The sequence below is a fragment of the Coenobita brevimanus genome, chromosome 106, assembly GCF_032717465.1.
Source record: "Coenobita brevimanus isolate Jiangsu-jjx chromosome 106, ASM3271746v2, whole genome shotgun sequence".
In the NCBI taxonomy this organism is placed as follows: Eukaryota; Metazoa; Arthropoda; class Malacostraca; order Decapoda; family Coenobitidae; genus Coenobita; species Coenobita brevimanus.
This window is the reverse complement of record NC_137059.1, coordinates 4,670,697-4,685,715: the sequence shown is the minus strand read 5'-3', so window position 1 is coordinate 4,685,715 and position 15,019 is coordinate 4,670,697. Positions and strand designations below refer to the sequence as shown.

General features: G+C 40.9%; 1 protein-coding gene and 1 non-coding gene across 2 annotated transcripts in view; both read left to right on the top strand.

Annotated features, from left to right (window-relative positions):
- LOC145416497 (organic cation transporter protein-like) overlaps positions 1 to 15,019 on the top strand; it is a 76,479-nt gene that overhangs the window by 54,104 nt on the left and 7,356 nt on the right. The window contains exons 8-9 of the mRNA XM_080285454.1: positions 3,825 to 3,972; positions 5,067 to 5,146. Of these exons, the coding sequence (XP_080141580.1) occupies positions 3,825 to 3,972; positions 5,067 to 5,146 (228 nt within the window). The remainder of the gene's footprint in view (positions 1 to 3,824; positions 3,973 to 5,066; positions 5,147 to 15,019) is intronic.
- LOC145416587 (5S ribosomal RNA) lies at positions 1,998 to 2,116 on the top strand. Its single transcript, XR_013900305.1, has one exon. It is a non-coding gene; the product is annotated as a 5S ribosomal RNA (ribosomal RNA).

The following is a 15,019-nucleotide window of genomic DNA, read 5'->3' as shown; positions in this document are numbered from 1 at the left end:
ACTGTTTTTGGGCTTCCCTCCTTATTCTTGTATAGTCGTTTCTTGCCTGTTTGTAATTATTATACGCCCTTTCACTATTGTGTCTTCTGTATCTATTCCACAACAAATCTCTTCTTTCTTTTGATTTTTTACATTCTGTATTGATCCATTTCTGTATTTTCTTATCTGCTTCTTTGTGCTGTGGGATGTACTTCTGGACTCCTATTTCATAAAATTCACAAATTTTTTTATATACAGCATTTAAATCTTGTCCTCTAAGCTCATTTTCCCAATCAATTTCTAAGAAATACTTCTTTAGGTCTTGATAATTTCCCTTTTTATAGTTTAGGCTCTTTTTGTAACTGTCATTGCTGTTTACTATGTCATATGCTATCCTGAAGTTATAATTTAGTACTGCATGATCGCTTTTGCAGAGTGGAGGGTGATATATTAAACTGTCAATATCATTTTCTTGCCTTGTAAATATTAGATCTAGCACTGAAGGTACATCAAGTCCTCTTTTTCTGGTGGTTTCCCTCACACGTTGCGTTAAGAAAAACTCTTGTACGAGATCCAGGAGCTTTTGGTCCCAACAGCTTTCTTGGCTATTTATATCTAGAGTATTCCAATTTATATTTGTATTGAAGTCCCCAGTTAGTATAATTCTTTCTGATTTCTCTTCCATTTTATGTAGCAATGATCTTACACTCTGAATTGTACTCTCTGCCAGGTCCTCATATTCGTCTCTTTCCCATGTGTTTGATCTGGGTGGCATGTACAAATTGGCTACAATTACTTTATCTTCAGATGTGTCGATCTCTACTGCAATCAGTTCTACTTGTGATGGTATATCTAGTTTTATTTCCTTGACTTTTAGATTTTTCTTAGTTAATATTATAATTCCTCCCCCTTTTTTTAAATATCTGTCTCTTCTCCATATATTGTATTCCTCTAAGTTTAGTATGTCATTTGATATCCTAGGTATTAATTTTGTTTCAGTTAGGCATATTATTTGTGGTTCATTTTCTCTGACATAATCATTCATCTCTAGTAATTTAGATACCATTCCATCCACATTTGAATACATCAACTTTATCATCTTGTTTATATACTTGTCATGACATGGTTCTACTACCTTCCTCCTTTTTCTTCCATCCTGTTTGTGTACCACTTTCGTACCTGCAATCCTATTACTTTGTAAAAAAATTTCTTCTTCTCCTCTTCTGATCTTCCCTCATTTTTTGTTTTTGCTTCCTCCCTTTTCTCTTTCAGTAATTCCAGTTCCTGTGTTAGGCATCTTTTTATCCATACATTTTTGAACTCCTCTTTTTCCTTAAGATTCTTTGCATTTTTTAGTATCTCTTCCACAGTGTTTACACTCTGGAAAGTCACCTTTAGAGGTCTTGTCTTGCTTTTCTCGTATTTCCCTAACCTTTTATGTTCCTCTATGTCTTTACTACAGATTTCCTCTGATACTTGTTTCAGTAAGCTCATTACATTTGCCATCTCCTTTTTGTCTCTTGTGATCTTGTTTTTTAACTTCTTCCTCTTCTATACCAGTGATTACAATTGATTTGTTTATCTCTACTGAATCTCTGACTAACTTTGGATTGTTTTGGATTATTCTTTTCACCTCCTGTTTAATGCTTTTTTCCTCCACCCTTGTTTCTAAGTCTTTCTTTACTTTCACCATTTCAGCAAACGTGGTTTCTACATCATTTTTGTAGCTTTGCACTGCTTCTTTCACTTGTGTTATCTTCTCCCCAATATCACTGCTCTGGTCAATAAGACTGCTAACTTGCCTAATTGTCTCTGTGTCATTTTTTAACTCTTCCATAACACTGTCGTGATTGACTACTGTACTTGCCATTTCACTCATTTTCTTCCTAAGTGTACTGAATTCCACTGTTAGTTCACTGATGGTTGTGTCTTTCTTATTGGCCTCCCTTCCTAGTTTTTCTATTTCTTCCTTTTGCAAGTGCATCTGCTTCTTTATTTCATCAATTTCATTTTTGAAAGCCAACGGCCATACCACGTTGAGTACACCACTTCCCGTCCGATCAGCGAAGTTAAGCAACGTTGGGTCTGGTTAGTACTTGGATGGGTGACCACCTGGGAACACCAGATGCTGTTGGCATCCCTACGTGTCAAGTGGGGTTGGTGGAGGATTAGTGCCCCTCCCTGTAAAACAATTAACTCTAAGCCCTTGGCCACCCCGTTTGGGATACATGGCGTCTGGCAATGAATGAAAAAAAAAAAAAGCCATTTCTAGTTTGTTTACACGTTCAACCAGTCTATTGTGGGTCTCTACTTCAACCAGTTCTTGGTAGAAATCATCATTTTGCTTTTTACCTTTATCCCTTTTCTTTTCCAAATTTGTTTTACTGAAGTATGTATCCATTTTGCAATACTTAAAGTGCAAAGCATGTACTTACAAACTCCGTGTTGTTGTAGTCTAAACAAACCTCAGGGATGACTCAGCGTATTCTCGTCTTGGTTCTATTTCCTGTTTGTACAAGTCTTGTTTAAACTTTTTTTTTTTTTTCCTTTTAATAATGAACAATCATTTAGTCTAACCTGGTACTGAGCTTGACTCATACAAAGATACTATTTAGGTAATGCCACTGGCCGTGATGATTTGATACAGAGCGCCGGTGTCACACATCCGCCTAGATTGAATCCCTCTGTGTGTGTGTGTGTGTGTGTGTGTGTGTGTGTGTGTGTGTGTGTGTGTGTATGTGTGTGTGTGTGCTGAAGTATATCACTGATTGACTCCATCCATCCATCATCCATTCCAGTGTTGCCCCATGAGAAGCGTAGGAGCCCAAGGCTAGGCAAGTTGGTTCTGACATAAATATTTAATATTTACAATATGAAAGTACAGTATAAACCCATAGAATATCAAAATACAGTACCGCGAGCACTTGTCCTTCTGTTGGGCATCTGTCGACCAAAATATAGTACGGTACATCACTTTGATCTTAAATTCACTCTCATCTTAAATGTCAGGACCGACTTGCCTAGCTCTGGGCTCCTGCACTCCTTGTGGGGTGGCATCGGATTGGATGATGGTTGGATGGATACATTATATCCCCTACTAAACTTGGGTTCATTATATCGTCCCCCACCAAACACTGGATGTATTGAAGCATTGGGTATATTGTCAGCCTCATCCATTTAGTCTTTTATATTGAGGGTAAACAGTTAAATGCATTTTTTTTTTTTTTTTTTTTTTTTTTTTTTTAAATAATAACAACACTTTATTCACCACCGTCTGCCATATGCTACTTTCCTCACCACCAGTCAGCTATAAGGCTTGTAGGATGCCCTCTTTATTTTTCCTCACAGTTCTTATTGCTGATACATTCATGTTTAATCTCTAAGCAATGTCTGTCGTGTGTTCTGTCAAGCTCTGTCTGTCTGTCTGTTTGTCTGTCTGTCTGTCTGTCTTTGTCTCTGTCTGTCTGTCTGTCTGTCTCTCTTTCTGTCTCTGTCTGTCTGTCTGTCTCTCTGTCTCTCTCTCTCTCTCTCTCTCTCTCTCTCTCTCTCTCTTGTGTGTGTGTGAGATAATTTCTGAAGCATGTGATGTTGGTAAAATATGCCTGTCAAATGCAGACTTATCACAACTAACAGTCACAGGTGTTCCACAAATGACCATCAGACATCATGAGCTTGATTTTTTTTTTTTTTTTTTTTTCACATATATACAGTTTTCAAATACAATATGGTTCTTACTGTATTACTTTTGTACCTACAGTTTTAAAACATGGCTTTTACTGTAATACTTTTGCACTTGAGCTGCAGTTTTTAAATATGACTTTAACTGTATTACCTCAACCATGAAGGGTGATAGATGAGTCACCACGGTGGCTGCTGGTGCGCGGTGAATTGGAGAAGGCCCAAAAGGTGGTGGACAAAGCAGCAAGATGGCAGAAGGTTGAGGCACCATCCCGTGCAACACTCCAACACATCATGGGCCGACTCCAGAAACAGGTAACACTATCGATTCACTTATAATGGCTCCAACATGCTTGCATGTGTTCGCCTTGGTAACCTAATGGCGGGTCGCCACACTGCTCAATCTCTGGCAGCCTCCTTGATCAGTCTCATCCCTGAGGTCACACTCTGTTACCTCATCGCAGGCCTTTTTAAGTTGGCCTCATGCAACCCTGCCCCTGATGTTCACACTTCTCACTTTATAGAACAGTACAGTATATGCTGGTGATTTGATAAACTTTCCATATTGTCAGTTCTGTTTACAAATAGTCCTTACTTTAAGCCAAGGACCTTTTCACTTCCTGGCTGGTGTTTTGTACTACCATTTTTTCATGGTTTTCCTCAGTGACTGGTACTTGAATCCCATACCAGTGTGTTTTCAGTTTCAGTGCTCTTATATACAGTATGTATACAGTAGTCTGGAAGTTTGGAATGCATATAGTTTTAAAACTGTTCATATTAACTCACCCACACCCACGAATGAGTATATATTATCGCACTCATTTAAATACCTTTCATGACCAAGAATTAAATATTGAGTTGTGGTCATGGGTAGCAAGTGTTCAGACTGTTGGACCATCAATGTATCACAGTAATTGTGACATTTTATTGCACAAGTTTCAGTCTTAACTACAACATTATTATAAAAAATTAGAGTAAAAAAGCAAATTATCAGAATATCTTGCCTGTAGTGACATTTGCAGTAATTACACCGGGTTTATTTTTTATCTGTAAACTCTTATTAAAGAATTGGAGTCAAAAACCATACCATCAGCATGTTTCAGTCACAGTAACACTTACACAGGTTTTAGTCTCATCTAATGAGAGAGTGAGAGAGAGAGAGAATCAGTCAGAATGTGCTATGCTGCTGGTGTTAGAATGCACTGTGTAAAACTGTCCTACTAGTGGTGTTAAGATGTGCTTTGTAAAACAGTGTTAGGATGTGCTATTTAAAACTGTGTCCTACTGGTGGTGTTAGGATGTGCTGTGTAAAACAGAGCTAAGAAGGGCTATGTAAAACTGTGGAGTACTAATGGTGTTATGATGTGCTTTGTAAACTCATCATCTGACCCAACCAAACCTTTCCTCAGAGTAAAGAAGAAGCCAAGAAATACAACACAGCTTGGGACTGGATGTATAAACAGGCACTGGACCTTGTGGTCCTGTTCAGGTTAGCTTATACAGTACTTTGTTTTCTTATTAATGCTTTGAATCATACACTGCTTTCATTTTTAATGCATTGACTGCTCTATTATTTAATGCCATGAATTATATTATGCTTTCTTATTTAATGCCTTGAATTATATTGTGCCTTCTTATTTAATGCCTTGAATTATGCTGTCTTCTTATTTAATGCCTTGATTTTTTTTTTTTTTTTAATGTGAGGAAGAAGGAACTAAAGGCCATGAGCCTGCAATAACTGTTCCCTCCAAGAGAAAAACAAAATACAAGAGAGAGCCAAATTCATGATCTGATCATTTCGGGATGCCTGGACACACTGCGTTTGAAAGACTGGAGATCATAGGAAGCGGGAAATATGGACAGAGGGAGACAGTTCCAAAGTTGACCTGTTGCATAAAAGAAGGACTGAGAGTAATGGTTAACTCTTGCATTAGAGAGCTGGACAGAAAAGAGATGAGAGTTTGCTGCTAGACAGGTGCTACACGCCCGTCGTAGAGGTGGAGGAATACATGCAGACAGTGCAGAGGAGCTGTGACCATTGAAATAACGATAGAAAAGAGATAAAGATGCAACAGTGCGACGAAGAGACAGACGTTGAAGGGAGTCAGTAAGAGGAAGAGAGTTAATGAGATGAAAAGCCTTTGACTCCACCCTATTGAGAAGAGCTGTATGTGGGGAACCTTCTCACACATGAGAGTTGTACTCCACACAGGGGCGGATAAAACCTATGTATAGAGTCAACATTTGTGCAGGGGTAAAGAAGGAAAAGGAGTTGGCTTAGCACACTTAATCTCTTGGAAGCAGATTTTACAAGAGATGTAATATGATTGTGGTAGGTGGGGGCACTCACCATCCACTCACTCGATGTAGTGCTGCTCTCGGGTGTCTGCCCTGTCCTCTCCTCCATCCATCTTTCCTTCCATCTTCTTCTGTCTTTCTTTCCTTCATTCTTTCCTCGTCCTTCTGCCTACGGGTGACTTTACACTCCCTCTTCTGTCTTTCATTCCTTCATTCTTTCCTCTTCCTGCTGCCTGTGGGTGACTCTACACTGAGTGACAAGCCACATGGTTTCCTGTACACCAGGAAACCATTTACTATGCTGGGTGGTAACCATATAACCAAATTTTGGTGCCTGGTGGTTTAGTGGGTAATTATTGTGCTCCAATCGGATTGAGCCGGTGAAGGTTTATATCCATGGGATGGTTGGGCCTTATTGCTCACGTAATGCCACTCAGGGATGAGTCAGGTTGGTCACTCTCATCTTAAATGTCAGGACCAACTGCCTAGCCCCAGGCTCCTATGCTCCTCATGGGGCAAAGTAGGATTGGATGATGGAAGGGTGGATGGATGTAGTATGATCTTTCCAAGACAAGTCCCAAGTAAATGAAACCCCAAGCATGTTCAAGGATGATGCAGGATTAAGCTGAATATTATTAAACATCAGTGGGTACACCTGCGGAAGATTTTGTTAGGTTGATAGGTGTAAGAACTGAGTCTTTGATGCAATGAAAACAAGATTATTTTTACCCCAGTCAGAGATACGAGCCAAGTCAGACATTTGGTGTGCCATAACCTCATCCCTTGTTTGTTGAAGTAACTGCTGAGATGGGCGTTGCGGGAACCAAATGGAAAGGTGAAGGGTGGAGTCATCAGCGTATGAGTAGATAGGGTTAGATGTACAGCTTAGAAGGTCACTGATGAATAAAAGGAAGAGAGTTGGTGATAGGACAGAGCCATGAGGAACACCACTGTTGATAGATCTAGGAGAAGAACGATGGCCGTCTACAGCAGTGGCTATAGAACGACCAGAAAGGAAGCTAGAGATGAAGGCACAGATAGAAGGATAGAAACCGTTAGATGAAGGCACAGATAGAAGGATAGAAACCGTTAGATGAAGGCACAGATAGAAGGATAGAAACCGTTAGATGAAGGCACAGATAGAAGGATAGAAACCGTTAGATGAAGGCACAGATAGAAGGATAGAAACCGTTAGATGAAGGCACAGATAGAAGGATAGAAACCGTTAGATGAAGGCACAGATAGAAGGATAGAAACCGTTAGATGAAGGCACAGATAGAAGGATAGAAACCGTTAGATGAAGGCACAGATAGAAGGATAGAAACCGTTAGATGAAGGCACAGATAGAAGGATAGAAACCGTTAGATGAAGGCACAGATAGAAGGATAGAAACTGTAAGAGGGCAGTTTGGAAATTAAAGATTTATGCCAGACTCAATCGAAAGCCTTTGACATGTCAAGTGCAATGGCAAAGCTTTCGCCAAAGTCCCGAAAGGAGGATGGCCAGGAGTCTGAAAGGTAGGTAAGAAGATCACCAGTGGAGCATCCCTGACAGAACCCATACTGACAATCAGAAAGAAGGTTGTGATAGGAAAGATGCTTTAAAATTTTTCTATTAAGAATTGACTCGAAAAGTTTTGAGATACTGGATGTTAAAGCAATTGGACGATAGTTAGAGGGTTGGGAATGGTCACTCTTCTTTGGGACTGGCTGAATGAGAGCAAATTGCTAGCAAGAAGGAAAGGTAAAAGTTGATAGACAAAGGCGAAAGAGTTTGCTCAGGCAAGGTGCAAGCACAGCAGCACAGTTCGTGAGAACAACAGAAGGGACTCCATCAGGCCCATATGCCTTGTTAATATTGAGGCCTGCAATGGCAGAAAATAAATCAGCTGAAAAAATTTTAATGTCAGCCATGAGAAAGTCAGAGGGGGGAAGTGATGGAGGAACAGCACCAGAATCGTCTATGGTGGAATTGGAGGAGAAAGTCTGAGTGAAGAGATCTGCTTTATCAGTAGAAAAAATAGCTACAGAGCCATCAGAGTAGAAAGGAGGAGGGAAGCATGATGAGGTAAAGTTGTTAGAAAGGTTTTTGGCAAGGTGCCAGAAGGAGCGGGAAGAATTCACGTTGGAGAGTTGAGAGTATTTAGTATGGATGAAATTATTTTTAGCAGAGCGAAGAACGGCCTTAGCATGATTCCGGGCAAAAACGTATAAAAGATGTGATTCAGGGGTGGGTTGGCTTCGATATCTTTTATAGGCCTTCTCCTTGTTGCGGACAGGATTAGAACAAGCATGATTAAACCAAGGCATTCTTGCATTATACTGTGCCTTCGTATTTAATGCCTTGAATTATACTGTGCCTTCGTATTTAATGCCTTGAATTATACTGTGCCTTCGTATTTAATGCCTTGAATTATACTGTGCTATCATATTTAATGCCTTGAATTATATTGTGCCCTCATATTTAATGCTGTAAATTATTGCGCTTTCTTATTTAATGCCTTGATTTATATTGTGCTTTCTTAATTAATTGAATTATAATTCCTTGTACTTCATACTACTGTCACTTAAAAATAGGTCTTGTAACACCATCCTCTGCCATGGTCAGCAGAGAAGTTTCAATGAGTTTTTGCTCGTGATTGTATCTTCAGATAATTTAGGTGTAGAGAGACTTTTGATGCTAGAGGATTTAGAAATATCCATAATAAATCCCTTCATTACAATAACCTTTCCTGAGCAGACTTAAACTGCCTGTTACCTGGAAGACTAAACTACATGGGCATCACAAGGTTTAAGAGGTCAGTGCAGTACAAACTCACAAATTGGAACATCCAATGTCAAAAAAACTCCATAAAATGGTCCACATACAACATTCCACTTCCACTCCGGTGGGTGATTTCTCATGTTGTGGGGATGGCTGATTGAGTGTTATCAGTATTTACCTTGCATCATTTATGCATTTCCAACTCCAGATGTGACAACCATGTTCACACCAGCTGACTGAGCCCTCCTCTCAACACATAAAATATACCGCCATGTAAGTTTCCAGTGGAGCACTAGTCCTTTAAATAGGGCTAGCGCTCCACTGCATTTTTCATGCTTTAGAAAAAGAGAGGATTACTGCAGTAAGCCACTTGGCCCATGCTATGCAGCTCCTACACACAAGTATTGCAAAGAAGGGTCTCCACCACCAGACATACACCCCTCAGAGAATGGCTTACCCAAAGAGACACAAGTACACCTAGCCAGACTATGATGCTGTTATCTCCCTTGCCTGGTACAGCACCAACACAAAGTACAGCTCACAAATAGTTCGCTATGCTCTCACTGTAGTGCAGCCACTGCACAAGAAGACGCATATTCATTTCATGCATCAGTTTCACAGCAGCAGTCAGTCATTCAACATGACCTAAATAAAAGATCTCTTGAGAATAACCAGTTGAAGTGACCCATTTCCTGTGGTCCACAACAAATTGCCTAAGCAAGGAACTGAGGAATGGAGCACTTACTGCAGTAGATGGGTGGCAGTTCTGAAGCCATATTTCTACCCAGCCTGTGATGGAGGGATGGAGTGATGAAGTGGCTGTGACTGGAAGGCCTGTCAGTGGCACGGTCTGTAGCTGTAGCAGTAGCAGTACAATAGTATAGGGGCAGTAATCTTAGGTTCAGGTTTATCTGAATATGAACCTAGTGGGCTAGGCTGAAGTTGCCCTTCTGCAGACCACCATCCCCCCACTAGGGGATAGGAAGGAGCAGAGGGATGTCTGTATAACTGGACAGCAGAGGTGTTTCCTCATAGTTGTACCACTGCACAAAGGCACCATTTTCCAGCACCAGGGTCTATGAAATGGGAATCAAGAGACAGGTTGTCTGTCTCAGGTAGGTTCTTTGTGACAGTGGAGACTAAGAGAACAATTGAGTCTTGTGATCTTTTGTTCTGCTTAGCAAGCCACCTAGCTGGTGACTAGTGTGATGAGTTTTCAATGATGTTTATAGATTTTTTTTTTTTTTTTAATGCAAGGAAGAAGGACCCAAAGGCCATGAGCCCGCAATAACAGTTCCCTGCAAGAGAAAAACAAAGTACAAGAGAAAGCCAAACTCAAGATCCATTCATTTTGAGATGCCTGGACACACTGCGTTTGAAAGACTGGAGATCATAGGCAGCAGGAAATAAAGACAGAGGGAGACAGTTCCAGAGTTGACCTGTTGCATAAATGAAGGACTAGGAGTAACGGTTAACTCCTGCATTAGAGAGTTGGACAGAAAAGGGATGAGAGTTTGCTGCTAGACGGGTGCTACGCGCACGTCGTAGAGGTGGAGGAATGCATGCAGACAGTTCAGAGGAGCAGTGACCATTAAAGTAGCGATAGAAAAAAGATAAAAATGCAACAGTGCGGCGAAGAGACAGAGGTTGAAGGGAGTCAGTAAGAGGAGGAGAGTTAATGAGACGAAAAGCCTTTGACTCCACCCTATTGAGAAGAGCTGTATGTGGGGAGCCTCTCCACACATGAGAGTTGTACTCCACACAGGGGCGGATAAAACCCCTGTATAGAGTCAACAATTGTGCAGGGGTAAAGAAAGAACGGAGTCGGCTTAGAACACCCAATCTCTTGGAAGCAGATTTTACAAGAGATGTAATATGATCTTTCCAAGACAAGTCCCGAGTAAATGAAACCCCAAGCATGTTCAAGGATGATGCAGGATTAAGCTGAATATTATTAAACATTAGTGGGTATACCTGTGGAAGATTTTGACGGGTTGATAGGTGTAAGAACTAAGTCTTAGATGCATTAAAAACAACAAGATTATTTTTACTCCAGTCAGAGATACGAGCCAAGTCAGACATTAGGTGTGCCATAGCCTCATCCCTTGTTTGTTGAAGTAACTGTTGAGATGGGCGTTGCGGGAACCGAATGGAAAGGTGAAGGGTGGAGTCATCAGCGTATGAGTGGATAGGGTTAGATGTACTGGTTAGAAGGTCATTGATGAATAAAAGGAAGAGAGTTGGTGATAGGACAGAGCCCTGAGGAACACCACTGTTGATATATCTAGGAGAAGAACGATGGCCGTCTACAACAGTGGCTATAGAACGACCAGAAAGGAAGATAGCAATGAAGGCACAGATAGAAGGATAGAAACCGTAAGAGGGCAGTTTGGAAATTAAAGATTTATGCCAGACTCGATCGAAAGCCTTTGAGATGTCAAGTGCAATGGCAAAGCTTTAAGTGAGGCTGTTGTAAAAGACAAGGTAAGATCACTTATGTGCATGACCATTCACATATGATTATTGTTGTCTTGGCTCCCCATAGGTCATGGGAGAGAATGGGAGATAGAGGTGGGGTGGAAGATGGGCAGTGTCATCATTGGCCCTAGGTCAGCTCAGGGTGATGAGGAAGTGGCCCACCAGCTGACTTTGGCATGAGAGTTGTCAACCTAGAATGTGACTGGTTTGCCAAGTCGGAGATGCTAGGGCGTTGACTTCAGTCAGGGACTTAGCTTTTGCTGGTCATTGAGATATTGATCACATCTTTCCTACAGGATGATGTCTTCAGAGAACTGCCTAAAGGGGAGCTCTTTTGTGGTTGCCACCTAGGAGGTACAGACTTGGTAACAGTCATAAAGTACAGCTTACAAAGTTTGATCCACAGTCATATGCATCCAGTAGGATGACTGGTATTGCTGATTATGAAGTGGACAGCATTGAGGGAGGCATGAGAAGGGAACCATGATATGTGTCAGTCATGGTGCTGGAAGAGTTTACAGGAGGGTAAAACTATCTCAACAAAGTCTAAGGAGGAAGTGGAAGTGGTGGGTTGGAAATTGGTGATCATGATAGAGTACTGTACTGTACATGGGTGTGCTGGTACATATTCATCATGAAGTATATAAGTATGCATGCTAAAAGTGTTGGCCTTGTGACATGTGTGCTAAAATTGATAGGCGTGAAGAGATAATAAAGTACAAAGACTCAGTAACACGAGAGATGATGAATATCTTGAACCCTAAAGTGATTCAAATGTAGTGGCATAGCCGAATGTTTGTGCACTTTGGGAAACAAGCATCAACTTTGGCACTCAGATAGATATTACCATTATGAATAATGCAGGCTATAGAAACACCTCTGCAATGCCCCCTGGTGACAGTTGGTGCCACCTCTGGGTTGTAGGGGTACATCTATCATTAAATATCAGGTAATTGTCCATAATTTTTGATTTGCATAGACTTTTATCATTTAGATTTTTTAACTGATTGCTTAAAATTTCTGCAAATGTGTAATAAGAACAATTGGATATTTTCTAGGCATAAAAAGCCTCTTTTTTTGCTTGATGTGTTAGCATATTTGTGTAAACTACTATGCTGAAGTAATTATTCTAAACGTGGCAACATTATTGGACTTCATATTTCACTAAAACACAGACATCCGTTCATCATCCACACATATATCTGTAATGGGATATATAAAAGCCAACGTTGCTTTGAGGCAAAACCGGGATCCTCTCTTTGGCTCAGTGGTAACGTGTGCATATCAAGCGCAAGGGCCTGTGATCGATCTCGGCCAGGACAGTGTGATTAATTTGTTAAGTTTCAGTTCAATTATTACATTGGTGGCAGCAGTGGGATGTGAGGTGAGGCTTGGAGAGCAACGATGTTGTTGGTTAGCTGGCATCCTAGTCCTTACATCCCTGGGATGAGGTGTTTGGTGTGGTCCTCAGCGTCCCCAGTGGTGGCCTCCGATGTTATGTTATTGCATGTTTGAAACTCACCAAATTAATCACCAAGGGGAGAAAAGAGTGATGTAATGGGGTATATAAAAGCCTGCATTGCATAAAGGCAAAGCGGGGACTCTCTCTTTGGCTCAGTGGTAACATGCACGCATGTCAAGCATGTGGACCTGAGAGATCAAATCTTGGCCAGGACAGCCTGATTAATTTGTTAAGTTTCTGTTCAGTTTTTACATACCCATCTGTCTGGTCTGTATACTGAACATACTATGCCATGACTGTTTAATTGCAAGGTTCATATAAAAGTATTTTCTTGTTGGAAGACAGATTATTGAACTGTTTTTGCAAGACAAGAAACAAAACATTTTACAGTTTATATGTGTCATTCTGACCCATAGACATGTATCACTTCAAAATACAGATATTGTAGATAGAATAAAACACATCAGTTTCACAATCCTGCATGAAAGTCAAGTGGGGTTGGTGGAGGATTAGTGCCCCTCCCTGTAAAACAATTAACTCTAAGCCGTTGGCCACCCTGTTTGGGATACATGGCGTCTGGCAATGAATGAATGAAAATATAGTTAAATAGTGAGAGCACATTGTGTTCAGGGCTTGGGAAAAACATAAAAATGCAGTGTATGTGTTTGAAGATAAAGTCTTCATGAAAATACATTTTGGCTTTTTGCAAAGAACATTCAGATCCAGTCATTCAGACTACATGTCTATGTTTCATCCATGCAAATACATGAGCATAAGGTGGTGTATGGTAACTGGACATGGAAATATCCACAGCAACCTTGGGAGCATACTTTCTTACATCCTCATTTTATGAGTTCCCTACATCGCTTTGATGCTTCAGGGAGTGACAACCAGTATGGCCGCCATCCATCATCACCTCTTGACCAACCCCACTCTTCTGGATCAGGCAGTGACATGTGTGGATCTATAGCTTGCCCCCATACCTGTCTGCCTTGGTATGCTGCCCTTTTGACATGCTCATGGAGGGCTGCTTTTGTTGGAGGAAGGTTTTTATGCTTGAAATTTACCTTTTCTTATGAAAAGTCCTTCCTTGCTTCATTGATGTGTGTAGGTTGGCTTGTTGGATTGCACAGGAGAATGACAAATCTCTCCAACAGAGCAAGAGTTTCTTCATTGATTGCGCTGATGCTTTTGGACAAATTGTCAAATGCTTGATTAACTTCCTCATGCACTCTTCAAATAGCCCATCCCATCTTCTTGCCTCTTCCTGCAAAGGAGAACACCGTATCGCATCCCATGAATGCGTGAAATGCTGGCAACAATGTTGCTTTAGGTGTTCCTTGAGCATGTGCAGTGTCATGGGCCGGAAGGTACTGAAACATCTTTCCTGTGCCAAATTTTACCCATAACTCCTGATGACCAAGAGTTTCCACATACAGTAAGCAACAGCCAGAACAAGGATGTCAGTATCAGCAGTTCTAATGAGTATCTTTTGAATTCCTTTCCTTCCAGCATCAAAGGCATGAACAATAACTCAAGTGTCTGCCCCATCATGACTGCATGAGCTTATGTAGTCACAGTCAGCATATGGGTGTGAGCAGAGAACATATTCACCATCAGTAGCATCCACCACCTTCTCTGTTTGTGGTCTGTCCATGACTGCATGTGACAAGAAAGCAAATAGTTCTTCCATGTTTTCCTCCACCAAGAGAAACTTCTTCCAGTTAGTTGGGATTTTTAATGTCCCATAGACTCTTTATCTGGTTCTCTTCCCTCTCTTCTGGTTGATGCTTTTGGGCTTTCGGGTATATATATGTCCCAAACAAGATCAATACATTGCGTATCTGGTAGTCGCCTATCAGTGTACAGCAGAAAGACTGTTGAAGTGTACTGTACTCACTAAATGTTTTGGCCATCCTTTGTTCTAGTAAGTGCACTACAACAGCACCATCCAAGATGACTGTACAGTATCTCCCATCGGAGAATCAGACATGGGTGTAGCCAAATTTTCCAGGCAGTGAACAAGATCAGACTTATTGTCTGTATGCAGCTTTCCATGATCTAGGAGACTTGGTGGATAGGGATGATTTTCATACATGAAAAAGTCGTCAAGGTTGACAGCTCTTGTTTGGCATGATATATACAGTCTTGACATAAGTTCGCTATCAACTTCTAAAGCAACTACCTGCATCTTAGAGCAAGTGGATGTTTTAACCTGAGGTCTGCTTAAGAGTGGTACCGTTAACTGTTGCTTTGGCACGGGATCCGATATTGGCTTTGTTGCTTCCACCAACCTCTGCCCAACAAATTCAGTGTGTTGTCTCTCTCCTATAGATTCTATTTTCCTGACAGTTTGAACAA